Source organism: Girardinichthys multiradiatus, chromosome 12 (assembly GCF_021462225.1).
Source record: "Girardinichthys multiradiatus isolate DD_20200921_A chromosome 12, DD_fGirMul_XY1, whole genome shotgun sequence".
Taxonomy (NCBI): domain Eukaryota; kingdom Metazoa; phylum Chordata; class Actinopteri; order Cyprinodontiformes; family Goodeidae; genus Girardinichthys; species Girardinichthys multiradiatus.
The window spans coordinates 7,655,914-7,675,532 of record NC_061805.1 but is presented as its reverse complement, the minus strand read 5'-3'; the positions used below and the strand labels follow the sequence as shown (position 1 = coordinate 7,675,532).

General features: G+C 38.9%; 1 protein-coding gene across 9 annotated transcripts in view; it reads right to left on the bottom strand.

Moving 5' to 3' along the window:
- Positions 1-19,619, bottom strand: part of fbrsl1 (fibrosin-like 1) — a 427,092-nt gene that overhangs the window by 295,843 nt on the left and 111,630 nt on the right. For 8 of the 9 annotated variants that reach the window (XM_047380816.1, XM_047380812.1, XM_047380817.1 and 5 more), the window contains exon 2: positions 390-602. In XM_047380816.1, coding sequence (XP_047236772.1) covers positions 390-602 — 213 coding nt within the window. Of the gene's footprint in view, positions 1-389; positions 603-16,150; positions 16,260-19,619 lie in introns of those variants that run through there. The other variant, XM_047380821.1, reaches the window with a different exon arrangement.

The window sequence follows — 19,619 nt, the reverse complement described above, 5'->3', positions numbered from 1 at the left end:
GTTATTCAAAATACTGACTACACTGACCACTCCAGAAAACTACACAAAAGAACCTGTTACAAAACATATCACTGTAGATTGCAAACCAGAAATGTGATGAACTATTCTTGCTACAAATGACAACAGCACTCACACCACGGCACTGTGTACTACTGAAAAGTCACATTAGACAGCAGAAAGTCAGAGGTCAAAGGAATTCATTGACAAATTTCAAAACACACACACACACACACACACACACACACACACACACACACACACACCTCTGCCTTTCTGACCACAAGTTCAAGCCTCTCTTCTAACTATAATCCACACTGTAAACCTTTGATGGACTCCTTTAAAGTGAGATATTCAGACTGAAACTTTAAAACACAGAAGTAAACACTTACCGTTTTGTTCTTCTTGGAGTAAGTCTTCTTCAGCAGCCTCTCGTTCATCCTCTCCTGCTCCCGCTGTGCATGGTGAAGGAAGCCATTCTCCAGAGGATCCATAGCCGGCTGGACGTTCTCTTCCTCCTCCTCCTTGTCCTCATCTTCCTTTTTTTGTCGTTTCACCATCTTCTTCTCCTTCCACCACTCCTTCTTCATGACATGTGTCTTCTTCTATAGGCAGAGAAGATAAGATGGTGAGATTTATGCAGATGCTTGTGCTACATTTGCTTATGCATCCAGAATTAACAAGTATATCTATACACTGCATGATCAGTACAAACAACAAACCACTTCAGCATATACTTTTTATATTTTACACATCATAATATTCTGTCTTGGTAAAGTATTCATACTACTTCTAATGTTTCACATTTTGTCACATCACAAACACAAATTTTAATGTATTTTATTGAGATTTTATGTTAAGGACCAGTACAAAATATTGCAAAGCATGGAATCAATATGTGACATGCAGTTCTGCTCGTAGTTTTCACAGAGAACATTAGTGAACAAACAGCTTCATGAAGACCAAGAAACACCCTGTTATAAAGGTGTCGAGAACTTTAAAACAGGGTTAAGTTATAAAAAAATGTTTTAAGCTGTAAACATCTCACAGAGGTCTGTTCAAGTCTTCAGTTGAAAATGGAAAAAAAATTTAGCACGACTGCATACCTACCAAGAAATGGTTGACCTCCTAAACCTACATCTCAAGCATGGAAAGCATTATTCAGAGAAGCAACTAAGGGGCCAATGATAGGAGGAGCAGCAGAAATCCAAAGCTCTGGTAGGAGAATCTTTTGACACCACAAGAGTGTTAAGATTAAAACTTGTTACCAGAGGGCCATAAAAAGTTGCATTTAAGCTCAACACAAACCATGTAATGACACAACAAGGTGGATGAAGGTGCTGTGGACAGGTGAGATTTGAACATTGTTGTTCACAGATGCTCTCCGTCCACTCTGATTGAGCTTGAACCAGACGAAGACGAATTGGCAGAGAATTATGTCTTTAAATGTGCACAGTTGGTAGAGACATACCCCAAAACAACAGAAGCTACATTTATAGCAAACAGTGGTTCTTCATTTGCCCACAGACCAACATATTAATAATTATGTGGTTATTGAATGCAACTAAAAAGTGCCAAAAGAAAACATTGAGGTTTGTGGTTGTAACACGACAAAGTCTAAAAAGGTTCGAGGGGTATGTATACTTTTGCAAAGCACTGTATATACTCTTTTCTTCTGTCACAACAAAGCCACAGTTTTGCAGAATTCTGTGTTCACATCAAGTGACAGACAGATCAATGCCACACTCATGTTAGATTTACAGTCTTTAACATTTCAAGGATTTTCCTAAAAACCTTGAAATGATTGTGCTCTTGGGGATGACAGATCCATGAAAAACAACAGCTCACGCTACAAGAACAAAACAGACAGATGTAGATGGATAGCCAGACTGGCAGGAGATAAATGTGTTAAAGAAAGGATGGTGGGTGTGCCGCAGCTGGCAAACAGTCAAGTGCACGGCCCCTTTCACTTCTGGCTTATACAAAGCGAGCAAACACTAAAGCAGAGAGCGGCGATGCTAAACCTCCTCTTTTAAAGTCATCTTTAATCCTGTCAGCAGCAGAACAATGTCGTACTGGAGAACATAATCACTTTATGGCTCAGATATAATGAGCTTATGATATGAAGTGCTGCTTTATTGCACACTGGAGAAAATACAGTTGCTTTACAGTTCAACTATGACCAAGCAATTCTCCCCTTTAACTAATCACTCCTTTTACACTTTGGCTACACCTTGGATTGAACCAGTGTTTGTGTACAGGAATTCTAAAACCATTTAGTACAGCCTAATATCCCACTCAGGGTTGTTTTTGTTTTTTTTTATATTTACCTCCTCCCCCAATAAATCCACTGAGAGTTCTAACAATAGGGAGATAAAAATATTTTCACTTCAAAGTGCTGCTTTAGTACAGTTTCAAGCTGGTTGTCTTGCCTAGAATTTGATGTGCAACACATTAATCAAATTATCTTGTATTCATCATTTCCTGTGAGACAGCAACAAGCCTCGTGGAGATATCAATGATCATCATAATTAGCACAGTTTGACATTTAAACACAACAAAAACCTGCATCCAAGTCAAAATTATTAGAAAAAAAGCTTGGATTTTTTTTCTTAAAAGGGCAACAATTCTGACATTTACCCTGTACAGAGAAAAATTCAACAACATAAACAGGGGTACAATGACCTAGTGCAGTGTGCACAACCTTAGACTTAGCTTTGTTGGGACCCTTTTGATTCAATTACAGCATTTGGTGTTCTTTGGTAGGAGGCAAAGGTGGACAATCCAGGTCCAGAAAGTAAAAACCCTGCCTAGTTTTCCTTTATTCTGTTCACCTAACCTGGTGATTAGTCCCTGTATGCTGTAGAGATGGAAATGTTAATGGTTGAAACCGATCTCTGTATAGGCTTTTTACTTTGTGGACCTGGTTTGTAAATCAATCAGCAGAACACATCTAGACTTGTCAATTTTCCACACTGTTCTGGAAAGGTTCTCCATATATAATCAGGTATTGAGGGATTATTTGATCCACGGCCCTCTGCAGGTGACCCCCACGTATTTCCTGTTTGGTTCTGGAGCCTTCTTAGACTATTGTAAAACTTTCATTTGGTTCTGGTGAAGCAATCTTTTTTTTTTTTTTTTTTTTTTTGGTTTATGCTATGCATTATACTAAGAAATTACATCCTTCTTAATCGTCACCTGTAAAATTAACTGGTACATGAAATTCTTCAGAATTCCATTCACGTTGATCAAATAAACTATTTTCAGCAAAAAAGTAACACCATAGTATAATGCTGACATTACCATGTTTTACTCTTGGCAAGGTGCCAAGGATGTTGTCCGTCTGCCATCCGATTCATTTCAACAATAATGTTTTTAGAACTCTAGGCTCTGCAAACAATTGTTTGAGTGAAGGGGTGCAAATGAGTAACTGTGAGGGGAATCCTAGTAGAACAGCTGAACTTTAAATTTAGGTCAGTTTGTGTAAGCTCAAGAAGACCGGATGCTGTCAGAACCTAGAGCCCTTAAATTCTATAACTTAAAGAAAGGTTAACAGTAGTACCTTTTTTTTCCTGTTGATGTTTTATGTGCCCATTTCCTATGACACAACATTAACACATCTTTAAACATACAGCAGAGGTCAAGGTTGCAAAGTTGCACACAGATTAAAGTCTGGCAGACTGCCGAAAACAGTAGTGTGTGCCTGTCCTGCTTGTTTGTCTTGTGATTTAACAGTATTTTCTCCCAGGGATTCTGATACCTCCTTTTTCCATAGCTGAAATAAGACTGAACTGGTGACAACACACGGCCTGGGAAAAGCTCTCCGTGGACACTGCTGCTGCCTACAGCTGGATATAGCTTAACCCACAGGACTGCTAACTCATGTTTTAACATCTGTCTACAACCACAACAACTCCGCCCAATGCAGCCCAACACCCTATCTGAGTGACAAAATAATCTGTTCGAGGGTCTCTAAGTTAGCAGATGTTGCAATAGACCCAGTGTTAATGTGACATCTTCTATCACAACAGGTACTCGTGTCATGAACTAAAAACACACAGGTTTAAGATTTTCTTCTCTGTAGGTTTGGGAAAAAAAAATTCAGTCAAACATGTTTGAGACTGGATGCGACAATTACAGCATTTTTGCTGTGCAAGGAAAACACTTGATTACTTGCATGCTGTGCTAATTAAAGCAGCGCTGAATAAAAGATTAAAACCACCAAGGCTTTGTATTTGGGGATGTAATTATTGTATCAGTCTTGTCATTTTACTCTTGTGAAATACATTTTTAAACACTGACAAATGGTTTTGTAAGCAAACCCTGCTCACAGTTTGACACCACCTTGACAGCATGGTTAAACATTATCTCACTGACATCCCAGCAGCACAAAGCAGCTCTTCTCACCTCATCTAGAAACACAATCATTTCTCATAGGGGAGCAGATGGTATTAACAGGCAACTCGTCATGCTATTCATCACCTGGAGGGCCCTTTTGAAGACGCAGGATTTTTACTCCATTAAGTTAGAGCTAAATATCAACTGTGACTGTCTATCAGTAATGATGGAGTTCAGGTTTCCTTCTCTTCAGTTATTAATAGAAACTTGGTCTGGTGAACAAACCCAAGTGGACTTTGTGCAGTAAATCCCTGTAGTTATTGTGTCTGGAAATAAGCAAAGGTAGTAACAGTGTCACTACACTGACCACTTGACACCATATTTAATTTCGTAAAAATTCTTAAAGGAGGATTTGCATTAACAGGCTGGTGCTTTTGTAATTTAACACGTTATCCTTATTCAAATAAAATAATTATTAGTTCTTGGAGATGCACAGAAAAAATATGCCAGTGATCAGAATTGGCCAATTTTCAGCTTGATTCGCCCTGAACAGTGATTAGAAACTCAGAAATCCAAACTTTTTCCCATCAAAGGTTCCACTATTTCCAAGTGCTAAGAGGTCACAGTAACACCAACACTTTGCTTTGTAGAAGCTGACAAAACACTGAGCATCATTTACTTTCAGTAACAGTAAATGTTTAAAAATGAAGTCAGAGATAAAGAAACTATTTAAAAAGGAAACTATATTTTCCAGATCATGTGGGATATCGGTTGCTATGTCAGGCTGCGGCAAAGTGAGAGAGAACAACACTTTCAACAGATAACAGGAAAGGCTGAACCAAATACAGCAAAGCTGCCATGAAATATTTTGTATTTTAAATTATTGATGGCCTTTTTGATATCTAAGAGTTTAGGTAAGGACTAGGAGTGATCAATGTCAGAAGTGAAAATGAATCACGATGAATCCACATTTACTAACACTTTTCCTTCTTTTCCAACAAAACAATAACCCAGTGCTGTTTGTGAACTTTAACATCTTACCAATCTGCCTCAAATATGGGCATCAAGAATACTGAAAGTGTGTCCAGAAGTACTGGCATGCAGAATTATAATGTATTACACTTGAATCATAACAAATATTGCATCCGAGCAGACCATTGCAATTTTAAACTATCACACTGATACTGCAATGACAACTGCAATTCACTGCATAGTGTAGCTCTAGTAAGGATGCACATTTTAATGCTTTTAATGCAAACATAGGCTGCTGGTGGGTAATAGTGTTGATTGTCTTAATCTCTGAAATAAGAGACTAGACAGATTCACATTTCAACTCTGTAATAGTGTTGTCTTTTACAGTGACAGCCCTCTCACACACACAATGGGATGTTGCCTCAGCTTTTGGTATAAATAATAAATGATCATGGTAGGAAGGCTAGAACAATTTTTAAATGGTGTTCTTACATCTTCTTATACTATAGTTCCTAAAGAGAAACTATAGTCAAGTATAATCAGTTTCGGCAGGTCAAAGTATAACAGAAACCAAAGAGTGGAAATCAGCCAAAAAGGATTTTTCTAAAGCAGATTTTCTGTGGCCACAAATCTTGCCATGTGGAATTATATTGCAGTATACTGCAGTAGGTTAAGTTGGAGCCTCCAGGTTGGGGCGGTTACCATTCAACAGAGCAAAAATGTTTTCACAGCACACCCACTGAACAATCAGGTAAAATGAACACATCTCGACATTTTAGAAACTTTAAGATACATTGTAGAAAATACGCAAAAAAACTCAAGTGCCATGGTGCACTATGTTCAAGCATAATCTCTCAGTGAGAAGGATTTGGTTTAAAAAAAACAAAAAAACAATCCTTGGGCACCACACTATTCAGATTTTTAGTTTGGAAGCAAATTTAAAAATCGTGTACAATTATGTACTACTTTGTGCAGGCCTATCACCTAAAATCCCATAAAAAATACATTTACTTGTATGGTAATGCGTCAAAGTGCAAAAAAAAAATAAAATCATTAATCAATAAATCAAAGGATATGAACAATTTTCTGGAAGGTATCATTTAGGCAGACAGTTTTTACTTTTGAGGAAATTCAATGAATTATATCTAACATATGATAGCAGACTCATACTCTGAATAACCTGAATTTATTTTTCTACTAAATGAGTAAAATGTTCATTTAACTGTGCCATAAGTTGAGGTGAAATCATTAACATTTTTGAACATATGTATATATTATATGATTTTATCTACTATCGCTATGTATGATGCAACATCTTCATTATAATCATCTTCTTCTCAAAGGATACTTTTATGTGATTATAGTTATTTGACTGAAACCCGGCAGGCAAACAAAGGCTGACCTTTCCTTTCTTACTTTGATCCTGTGTGGCAGATGTAGAACAGTAACCACGCAGTGATAAGGAAGTAGATGAAATGTGATGAGCCAGAGGAAAGTTATGACAGGGAAGAGGCAAAGAGGAGAGGATAAAGAGGATGGACAGAGAGAGTGAAGTGCAAAGATGTGCGAGTGCAGAGATGGTGAGAAGGTGGTGGTGGCGAGAAGGGAAGTGTCCTCAGCTGGGAACAGGAGAGATCACTCAACCGCTTTGACCTGATCATGTTACCCTGGCAACGGAACTGGTACAAGCTGCATGGGGAGTGAAGTGTGAGTGTGTATGTGGCTACAACTGCATCAACCCAGCACCCAGGTTTCTATGCCGGTAACAATTAATAGAGGCGGATGTACGTATTTATCCTGCGGTCTTGGGACCAATTATGGAAACAGATTTACTTCCCAAAGGAGAGTTCATGCATTCTGAACAGAGGAATGTCAGCACTCCTGAAGCTGCTTGCAAAGGGCAAGGGGCCATAGTGAGACGTGCATAAACCAGAGAGTGAAGGGGTTTCTCACAAGAAGAGACTGGAGTAAAGAAAAGTAGACATGTTGAGTAAAGAGGGCTGCAGATAAAGACATATGGGGCTGTCTAATGCTCACCATCAAGCTTCCTCCTCTGCACTCTCCTCTTTCTGAGGCCAGTAATTATTTAGGAGACACAAAGTGCTCTGCAGGCTACACCTCCCTTGACAATAAGCAGTGTCTCAAAGAGTTTACACTGTAATCTTGAAAATTGCCCAGTTGCACCAGAGCAGAAACTAAACCGGCAATTAAAAATTTCAAAACAACTTTGTATTTTTCATTAAAGCCCAAATCAAATAGATTATCTAGAAGTAGAGTTAGAGGTTTATGATTATAATAACAATACATAGCTAGCTTTACTCTAACAGCCCAGAACAAATTTGGATTCTTCATGCAACTGCTATTTAGAAACCCAAACCTTTGACTACCAACTTACAGGTACAGGTAGAGTAAAAGTAAAATACAGGGATTTTGAAATTTTTACTTGTGAAATACTTGTGAAAATGAAAGTATGAAAGGCTCAATCAAACCCAGTACATTTTATTGTCATTCTACTGTAAGTCATTTTTTTATGAAATAAACCAGTAATCCCCCGAGTACAAGAGTAGTTTCTCATAAATGAAATGAGTGTTTATGGGGTAAGAACGCTGTCAAAAACAATGTGTATGTAAAGACAGTAATGTGTGCATAATAGTCAATAGTTGTGCATAAGTGAAATCCAAAACAGGTATTGTATATTTTCTCTATAAGAATACAAAATAAAATGTTACAGCTTCAACAAATTACAAACACAAAGTTCAAGTTTACAGTTATGGTTTATTCTTTATGAATACAATAGGCTATAACAGTTTGTGAATATGATTTCTTTTCTATGAGAATACGAATTTACATCAGCGACTTGGTGTCACGTGATCTCAGGCTGGTTAGTGGAGCAGTTAGTCGATTCGCGTTGCGCACGCGCTGTCACACTCCTCACCGCCAATAAACGTAGTGCCGGAATGGGAGATAATTCAGTCTAAAAGGAATATTAGTCAAGAGTAATCAAGAGTATTATAAATAAAGCATTGTTCTTATTTTTATGAAATACAAAACTAAAACATAGAATATAGTGGGTGGAGTTATACAATGATGTACAGCAGGTGGCAGTATGCATCTCTGAATTTGTTGCGAACCACCAGCAAAAGAAGAGAAGAAGAAGCAGCAGCAGCACTGAATTATCTCCCATTCCGACACTACGTTTACTGGCGGTGAGGAGTGTGACAACGCATGCTCAATGCGAATCGACTAACTATGCTCCACTAACCAGCCTGAGATCACGTGACACCAAGTCATTGATGTAAATTTGTATTCTCATAGAAAAGAAATCGTATTCACAAACTGTTATAGCCTATTGTATTCATAAAGAATAAACCACAACTGTAAACTTGAACTTTGTGTTTGTAATTTGTTGAAGCTGTAACATTTTATTTTGTATTCTTATAGAGAAAATATACAATACCTCTTTTGGATTTTACTTATGCACAATTATTGACTAATATCCACACATTTCCGTCTTTACATACACATTGTTTTTGACAGCATTCTTACCCCATAGTTTCTTACCTCACACAGGCCATCTACATCTGCCTAAAACACTACAATTGTCATCATTACCTGCTTATTGAACACATGGAGATTTACTATTTCATTCATTCATTCAGTCTTTCATTCAGTACATAACGAGTGTTATGAGCTGTTGGGAATTATTTTGAATGATATAGTGCAATAATAACCTGACCATTACTATAAATATTGATCTACAAAGACACAATTGTAAATTAGCTAGCATTGGGGAATGTCTGGGCTGCACGGTGAAGGAGTTGGTAGCACTGTTGCCTTACAGCAAGAAGGTCCTCGGTTTGACTCCCGGCACGTTCTTCCCATGCATGCATGGGTTCTCAACGGGAACTGCGACTTCCTCCCACAGTCAAAAAACATGGCTTTTAGGTTAACTGGTCTTTCTAAATTGGTGTGAATGCGATGAACTGGTGACCTGTCCATGGTGTACCCCACCTCTTGCTCGTAGACTGCTGGAGATAGGTACCACCTTCCCCGTGACCCACTATGAAAGAAGTGAGTATAGAAAATGGATGGATGGATATATCAATGGTTAACTTCAAATTACAGGTAAATTTAAAAAAGGAAGTGCAGAATAATCTGTATCTGTGTGCCAGTGCTGGTTCAAATCAAATGTACAGGAAGATATGCATGCCCTGGTCTGAGCTGCACTCTGTGGCTTGCTTATCAGCTTATTTTCAGCATGATTGCACAAGATAAAGATTGTTTGAGGCTGAAGTCCAAGTATAGTTTCAAGTCTTTCTATGAGAGTCTTAAAATGCACCCCACATAAAAGACATCTTTTATTCAGGCTATAAATAATTTGATAAAGACTAAACATTTTTACATCAGCTAACATCTAAAAATCGAACATCTCTTATCTAAAAATGAAAGAATAATTCTGTGGCATTTTATGTACCAATAAATTTAATTGAACACGTTAACAAATTGCACCACTATAGATCACATTGCTTGTGTTCTTTGTTTATATTTGCTAATACACTCATAGGCAACTTTATTAGGTACACCTGTTCCATTGCCTGTTAACAAAATAAGTCAATCACATTGCAGGAATGTAGTGCATCCAGCCATCTAAATGTAGTGAAGAATTGCTGATCTACAACCAACCAAAAGAATGGGAAAGAAAGGGGACTTTGAATGTGCCATGGTTGTTGGTGCCACACAAGTGGGTTTAAGTCTTTCAGAAACTGCTGATCTAATGGAATTTTGTTCAACAACCAGCTTTTAGCTTTACAGAGACTAATCCAGATGAAAATAACTTGTTGATGTCAGAAGAGGATAGACAGACAGGTTCAACATCATTGAAAGGCAACAGGTGCTTAAATAACCACTTGCTACAAACCAAGGTATGCAAAATACCACCTCTAAAGCCACAACCCGTTGAACCTTGAAGCATATGAACTACAACAGCAGATCACACGGGTGCCACTAATGTCAGCCAAGAACATGAAAATGTGGCTACAATTCAAAAAGGCGCACAAAACTGTTAAATAACCGATGAAAAATGTTGCCTGGTCCGATAAGCCTTGATTTTTTTTTTGCAACATTTAGATGGTGAGGTGAGAACTTATTGTAAACATGGAAGCATGATCTGTCCTTCCTGGTATCAATGGTTCAGCCTGGCAGTGGCACTGGTTTCTTGAATAGTAGCAAACCTCAGTCTAACAGAGCATGGTAGAGCATGCTACCATGTCACTAGGACCACAAATCTCAGGAATATATCTAGCACCTTGGTGAATCTATGCCATGAAGAATCACGACAGTTCTGAAGGCAACATTGGGTGAAACCCAGTACCAGCAGGCTGTACTTCAAAAAAAAAAAAAAAAAGGTGGTAAATGCATCACACTAGGACAGAAATGTTGTTTTATACTTTGTCATGAAAACCTTTACCCGTAACTGTCTTTGAGTTTAAAGATATAATGTTACGGAGAAAAAGGTGTACTTGTTAATTGAAGAAAAACTGCAGATAGAGCAAAAAGTTCTAAAGCCAAATGAAACAAAAAGAACAAAGCCATCTTTTAAACGGTCATTTCTTACCATATAGACGTTTATATTTCTATCTGTTTGTAATGGCGGTATGATAACAATATCTACTTCCAACAGTCTTTGACTTCTACCCACACGTTAACCTACCTATTTGTCATCATTGTCTGGTATTAACATACTTAACTGCTATTAGAAAAAAATGTCTCCATTACGAATGTGCAGTAGCTTTATTGAGTTATATTCTGGCCCACCTGTGGTTTTCTGTCTTGTAACTTTAATGTGGAAGATATCTAACGCTTGGCTCTGTTGTGTTCCCATTTGTTATGTAAGCAACGAAGAAGTGCCATTTGTCACACCACTTCAATAGTGTTTAGCTCCCTTTAAGCTGGCTGCAGTCGGGTTGTTTAGATTTATTACTCAGTTGTTGGACGGATTCTGCACACATTACAGCGCTCCTGGCATGCCAGATAAATCTCCCTTACTTGTCATGGTGTCGAATGGATTGATTTAATCATGAAGCAGCAACAAGCTTTTGGTAGGGCTGTGCATGAGACACATCGTCGAGAACGCGGAGCATACACCTTCTGTCTAGTTCTGCTGTAAGCTACATTAATTCCAATTCTGATTAATTTGGAGCACACATTCTCCCTTCGTTCGCTCAGAGTACATAATTAGATGGTTTTTGACTTGAAAACAGAAATGAAAACAAAATCTGTGCCAAGGAGCTTATCAGGCTGTGAACAAGAGAGAGCACATATTTCTACAGTGTATCATTGTTATTAATTGGCAAGAACACACATTGAATAAATCACATCCTTTTCACCTTTTCTTCATGAATGTGGTGTGTTTTTCCTCCCAATTTCACTTCAGAGTATGATACCCATTCCTTTGTGAATGTAAGCAGTATAAGTGTTATGGAGGAGCAGAGGAACGAACAGAAGGTGTGAGGTGTTAGCTTCCAGCAGGTTTTAATGCTTCTACACTAATCCAGCTAATAGAAGCCAACTAGGAAACACTCTTTCTACCTCACTTGGTCTTTTTTATCTCACTCCATAGATCGGGATTTTATGTGATAATCCAATGCAAATAAGCCCACAATTGTGCAGTGGATGGGGGATACTATATGGTTTTAAACATGTTCCAACGATATGTCCTCTATATAGTTTGGATAAGGGCAAGTTTGATTCTAATTGCAAGGGCTCTCTTTTCTTCTGTAAATTCAAGATTTGAGGAGTTCACAACTAATAGTTGACCTCTCAAAATATTATTCTAACTGAGCGGTGGATATCTGCAGATTTACCATGGGTCTCTTGGAAGCGTCTCTAATTATTACTCTCCTTGCCCAGCCTTTCAGTTTAGGTGGATGGCCAAGTTGTACCACATTCTTTTCTATTTCAGATGATGGGTTTAACAATTTTCCATGAAATCTTTAAAGCCAAATATATTGTTTTATAACCTAACTCTGCTTTAGAGCTTCACAGAACAGCTGGATTTTTACCAAGACAAAATTACACTGAAGAAGGTTGGTTGTGCTGAATCTCGTTTAGGGGCATCAAGTAAATGGAGCTGAATTCAAATATACGCCTCATTTTCAGGTTTTTAGTCACATTTTTTTTTTCAAATGCATAATTTTCCTTCACAATTATGCTAATCTTTGAAATGGTCTACCAAATAATTTGTAAGGTGACAAAATAGGGAAAACAAAAGCATCTGAATAGTGCAAGAACTATGCAGCACTAAGAAAATTGATAAAACCTTTAATCCTTTAATAAGAACAAATGTACACATGCACTCACACTCAATTCAGGGAGTTTTTGAAGTCTGGCTAGTCTGGGGGGCTGGACTGAAAGTTTACCAAAACTGCCTAGACCAGATCACAAGAAGCTGCCCAGTATGAGCAGCAACAGGCTCTCCAGCATGTTGCTCTGTATAACTGAGAGTCCAAAAACAGACAGCAGAGGGGATATGACTATAATGTCCTGCTGTGGTTACACAAATGCACAGCTGGGATTCAAACAGTTTCAGATCGCATATACAGGTCCTTCTCACAATATTAGCATATTGTGATAAAGTTCATTATTTTCCATAATGTCATGATGAAAATTTAACATTCATATATTTTAGATTCATTGCACACTAACTGAAATATTTCAGGTCTTTTATTGTCTTAATTCGGAGGATTTTGGCATACAGCTCATGAAAACCCAAAATTCCTATCTCACAAAATTAGCATATTTCATCCGACCAATTAAAGAAAAGTGTTTTTAATACAAAAAACGTCAACCTTCAAATAATCATGTACAGTTATGCACTCAATACTTGGTCGGGAATCCTTTTGCAGAAATGACTGCTTCAATGCGGCAATGGAGGCAATCAACCTGTGGCACTGCTGAGGTCTTATGGAGGCCCAGGATGCTTCGATAGCGGCCTTAAGCTCATCCAGAGTGTTGGGTCTTGAGTCTCTCAACGTTCTCTTCACAATATCCCACAAATTCTCTATGGGGTTCAGGTCAGGAGAGTTGGCAGGCCAATTGAGCACAGTGATACCATGGTCAGTAAACTATTTACCAGTGGTTTTGGCACTGTGAGCAGGTGCCAGGTCGTGCTGAAAAATGAAATCTTCATCTCCATAAAGCTTTTCAGCAGATGGAAGCATGAAGTGCTCCAAAATTTCCTGATAGCTAGCTGCATTGACCCTGCCCTTGATAAAACACAGTGGACCAACACCAGCAGCTGACACGGCACCCCAGACCATCACTGACTGTGGGTACTTGGCACTGGACTTCTGGCATTTTGGCTTTTCCTTCTCCCCAGTCTTCCTCCAGACTCTGGCACCTTGATTTCCGAATGACATGCAGAATTTGCTTTCATTCAAAAAAAGTACTTTGGACCACTGAGCAACAGTCCAGTGCTGCTTCTCTGTAGCCCAGGTCTGGGGAATGCGGTACCTGTAGCCCATTTCCTGCACACGTCTGTGCACGGTGGCTCTGGATGTTTCTACTCCAGACTCAGTCCACTGCTTCCGCAGGTCCCCCAAGGTCTGGAATCGGCCCTTCTCTACAATCTTCCTCAGGGTCCGGTCACCTCTTCTCGTTGTGCAGCGTTTTCTGCCACACTTTTTCCTTCCCACAGACTTCCCACTGAGGTGCCTTGATACAGCACTCTGGGAACAGCCTATTCATTCAGAAATGTCTTTCTGTGTCTTACCCTCTTGCTTGAGGGTGTCAATAGTGGCCTTCTGGACAGCAGTCAGGTCGGCAGTCTTACCCATGATTGGGGTTTTGAGTGATGAACCAGGCTGGGAGTTTTAAAGGCCTCAGGAATCTTTTGCAGGTGTTTAGAGTTAACTCGTTGATTCAGATGATTAGGTTCTTAGCTCGTTTAGAGACCCTTTTAATGATATGCTAATTTTGTGAGATAGGAATTTTGGGTTTTTATGAGCTGTATGCCAAAATCCTCCGTATTAAGACAATAAAAGACCTGAAATATTTCAGTTAGTGTGCAATGAATCTAAAATATATGAATGTTAAATTTTCATCATGACATTATGGAAAATAATGAACTTTATCACAATGTGCTAATATTTTGAGAAGGACCTGTATGTCTGTAAATCGTGCGTATAAATTGATCTCTGGTACGATTGATAGTTCAGTTGAATTCTGACTGTAAGCATATTGTACACCAGCAAGCAGACCAATACGGCCATTTTCTGAAAGACCAGTGTTCACTTGTTTGGTCTGACCCTAATTCAGATAAGATTTCACACCTGCCCAAACAAAATGGACCATCTCAGGAAACAAACTCTGGTCTGTTTAAAGCTAAACATGAAAGCTCCCTTAGAGTGCTCAGTTGACCCAATATGCATATTTATGGAATGTGGGAGGAAGTCTTTGGAGAAAAACTTTGAATCAACAAGCTAAATGCTTAATATGATCGGTGTAAGTAATACCGATCAACACAACTGACATCTTCTTAAATGTATAATTTTCCGAGCCATGTGGTCTGTTAATTTAATAATTTGTTGATATTACAACTTATTAAATTCATATCTGTCAGAATAGCTTTTTGTTTCTATTTTTATTGGAGGAATGCAGAATGTGAGAATTTTATCATCACATATATATTTTGTATGGATCACATTTTATATCTAAAGTATGTTCTGGGAACACAGTTATGTTTAGTTGAAATGGATAGCTTATTTAATCTATGCCAGCCCTTCGAGGGAGTAAACATTACTGAAAATAAATTGAAATGTAAATGTTGTGCTTTACATAAGCTAATGTGTGGGCTGAACTGGCTAACACTAATTGAGCTGTTTGTTTCAGCTGTCGAACTCATTTGCTTAGTCTCAGATGCTGAACACTTTGCTGATGCTGCTCCTGCTGCAGCTGATGCATTTCTCTTCTGACTGCAACCCCCAGCATGCATTATGTGTTTTATGGTTCTTCACAGCTGGGTGCACTGACCCATGCAAACGCATGACTTATATTTACCAAGCTGTCAAGCTAAAAAGTGTACACTTACTTTCAACACAAAAAAAGAAAGATGCATTTTAAATGTAAGCAGTTGTTAGAGAGTTTCTGGCAATAGAAAACACTTGGAATAATACAGATGTTAAAAGATGTGTCTTCTTAAAACAGACTTCACCTGCTTCTGGTATTGTGAGTCTTATCCCCTCTGGACTTATCCAAGCTACTTGAAGCAACATTCACCATAAGAGAGGCTTTCTAAAGAGGGTTATATGTCCTATAAATCTAGGTTTTCTTAGGAAATCTTGGAGATTTCCAATGCTCAGCCCACATACTGCAGCCAAAAATATGGTCTGGTGTCATTTTTCAGGTGTCTCCTTCCTTCATACCCTCCTGAGTAGAGAAGTGTTGCCTCGGCAACAGATATTCCCTTTTGCTGAAAGTGAATAACACATAAACTCTTGTAAATACACTGTGTTGGTTTCACACTGTCAACAAATCAGCCGAACATATTTTCAGCACCAACTGTTGAGTATGATCCTCATGGGTGGAACTGCTAAAAACACACCCGGGACTTTAATGGCAAGCTTCTTCAACAAGGAACGGGAATGGGCTTTGAATACTAACAAGCACATTTTTTTCTGTCTAAATTACTGACAGTTTTCTGACAGTAGTTCCAAACAGATTACAAAAATGAGTTTCACAAAGTATTTCTAGATAACACAAAGACTATTGCGTGAGAATGCAAAAAGTATTACAAGTAGTACAAGAAGACCAAATAAACTGGAAAGGTTGGAAATATTTTACTCACCAGCAGCATAAAAGCTTTCCTCCAAAGGAATAAAGCTTCTCCTCGTGTATATATTTAGCATTTGCTTAAATATTTACCCAAAGCCAAATTATACATATATTTCTTTAATGGTTACCCTTGAACTTGAATGTTTTATCAGTGTTAAAACCTAAGTGGGTAAATTAGATTAGTTTAAAGTCTCACTGCAGCCCCACTATACATCAGGTGTTGGTAATTCATGCACTAACGAGTACTAAAGAGCTGCCTTTCTGAACATAAACTGATACTGATCAAGAACAACTCACGATTTTAACATCCCATCTATACTAAAACACCAGACTTTTGTTTTTAATAACCTGTTATTGTATTTTTATAAGAAGCTGACAATTCTCCTTCTGAATAATAGGCTATGTCCACAGGCCAATGCATACTCCACAAGAACAGACCGATTTATTCTCTCTCCTGAGGCTGTAAGAACAAAATCAAATCATTGTGTTCCATGAGTTCTACACTGGATGTCTTGGAAAGTATCAAATATCCTGGCCAGAAACAATTTTCAAATAAATTATTCTAAAAACTTGAGTGGACTGGTTACCCATATTTTGCTAACAGTGACACAGAGGCAGACATTGCACACATTCACTGGCATTCTCTGCTGGATCCACAACAGAGGAGCATTTTTGTAGATTTTTTTCACAGGTGTCCAGATTTTTCCTGAGTTTAAGATACAATATGACTTTATTCATTCCTCAAGGGGGAAACTGAATTGGAAAAAAAAAAGCTAACTATGAAAAATAAATGCTATATCTAAAATAGTTATGTAAGGCAAGGCAAGGCAAGTTTATTTTTTATAGCACATCTCAGCAATAAGACAATTCAAAGTGTTTCACATGATAAAAACAAGTACATTGCAGTGACAAAAATATAAAACAAAAAAGTACACTGCAGTGGTAGAAAAATAAAAAAATGTTGGGCTACAAACTAAAATTAATTAATGCTTTTAAGTCCATATTTTCTTAACATAAAATCAAACATTTCTCCCTGGGGAGGCGGCAGGTCTTTAAAACTGTTCTCACCCATTATGTTTCTCGATAATGGGGGGAGTCCACATCTGGACTGAGAATCAGAGACTTCCTGGTGCTCTGTACCTTCCTCCCAACTTCGTCTTTACACTGTCTGTAAAGGACCCTGCTGTCAAGGTGGAAAATCTTAATCAACTTTTATCCCCAGTAGAAACATTTACCAATATGTTATAGCTAATAGTTTAAATATGGCAATAATAGGGTTTATAATCTTAAAGAACTCAGGGTTTCAGAATTTTTGCAGTTTTCCAGAAGTTTGTTTCTAAATAGAGGAGCATAAGAACTAAATGCAACCTTCCAGACCACTCAGGTCTTCTGAGTGGTCTGGAAGGTTGATACAGCAGCAATAAATCTTTAATGTATTTCGGTGTTAAGTCATTCAGTCACTTAGAAACTAACAAGTATTTTAAAATCTATTATCTGAGATACAGGCAGCCAGTAGAAGGACTTTAAAATTATACAGGGAGCTATAAAAGAGGTTAAACATATATGCTTTGGCAATGTTGCAAATTTATAGTTTTTTGTTGTACAGTCTTCTTGCTGATAGGAAGTAGACGCAGCCTGCTGCTGAAGAAGCTGCTCAGAGCGCCCACAGAATCGGAAAGCCGTTGATCGTAATGGATGTCAGTTTGATTTATACCCCCCTCTTCCCCGTCTCCACTAAAGAGTCCAGGTGACAGGCCACAGCTAAACTGGCCCACTTAACCAGCTTCTCCAGTCAATTCCTGTCCCGCTTTGTGCAGCAGACCACAATGCAGGACACAGCAGAGTAGTAGAATGTCCTGAGCAGAGCCCTGGACCCATTAAAGGACATGTGTCTCCTCAAAAAGTGGAGGCGACTCTGGCACTTCTTTTACAGGGCGTTGGCGAGTGTGGACCAGCCCAGTTTGCTGTTGAGCTGAACACACATGTACTTATACACCACCACAGTCTCAATGTCCGAGCCCTGCATGTTCACCAGTGAGGTGGAAATGACCTTCCTGCGAAGTCAATCACCATCTCCTTAGTCTTGATGATGTGCAGATGGTTCTGTGCGCACCAGCCAACAAAGTCTGTGATGGCCTCCCTGTACTCTCGTTCCCCTCAGACATACAGCCCACAATGGCCGTGTCGTTGGAGAACGTCTGGACGTGACAACTGGCAGTGTTGTGTCTGAAGTCCAAGGTGTAGAGAGTGAAGAGGAAAAGCTAGAGGACAGTTCCCTGAGGAGCCCCAGTGCTGCAGACTACCATGTCTATCACACAGTGGCGAAGCCTCACATACTGTGGTCTATCTGTGGGGTAGCTCCATGCAGTGAGAGAACCGTCCACTCCAGCGTCCTGCAGCTACACCATGGCTATGTAGTCTGAGTGGAAGTACACCAGGTTGTTTAGAGCTGCCCAGAGGGGGGTGGAGTTGTATGCATCCTTGATGTTTGCATACAGTAAGTCCATTGTTCTGTTGCCTCTGGTGTGGCATTTCACATACTGTGTGAAAGTTGAGTAATGGGTAAAGAGGTGTTATTGAAAGCTACTGAAAGCTACAGATCTGTTTCTAAAAAAATTCTGAAGCAGAGCTTCGGGGTGCAATGCCTGCAGCTATGATACTACTGTGTGAAGGAGCTCACAGGCTGCTTCAACATCAACCAACATGGGGATGTAAACAGTTAACTCAGTCACGTGTGAAATCTCCCAGGGAAGGTAGTATGGCCGGATTCTAACAGCCAGGAGCTCAGTATCTTTAGTGCAACACTGCTCCTTTACATGCAAGTGCCCTTAGTTGCACCACTTGTTGTTTACATACATCACCAGACCCCCGCCCCTGCTCTTACAGCTGTCCTTCGTGCTACTGTCTGCACATCTCCATGAAACACATGGCGCTGGTTTGCTGGTACTCCATTTTGTCAGGAACCAATTTTAAGTTTCCCATGACGACCCAAGATACAGTGGGTTTACACTTAATGTTTTCTCACGACACTTAACTCCAGCTCTGTATCCCTGCTTTCTTCTCCTTATCTCTATGGGAATCTGCAGCCTCTCAAGTGGGAGTATTTGTGCGTCACTCAGCACCGTCTTCTTTTTTAATTTGGTTGTAATTATTGTCAATGTTTTGCCACCTACTGGTACAGCATAGGTATTACAGAGTTTCTGAATGGAATTGTAAAGGCGGTGAAGACAAACTTGACAAAGCTGAGGTAAAAATATCAGTTTAGTAGATAAACAGAAAAGTGCAGCTGGGAGTCTTAATTTACAAGGTTAAAATTCTAAGGGACATAAGTATGTCATAAAAGTCAAATACAAAATTACAACAATGTCGAGGTCTGGGTTTGGATCGGACCAAAGTGCAGATAAGAGCTTGGCAGCAGCATGATGTCTCCAAAACGTAACATAAATCACAGCAGGTACAAACATGAGTCGAGCCAAAAACTT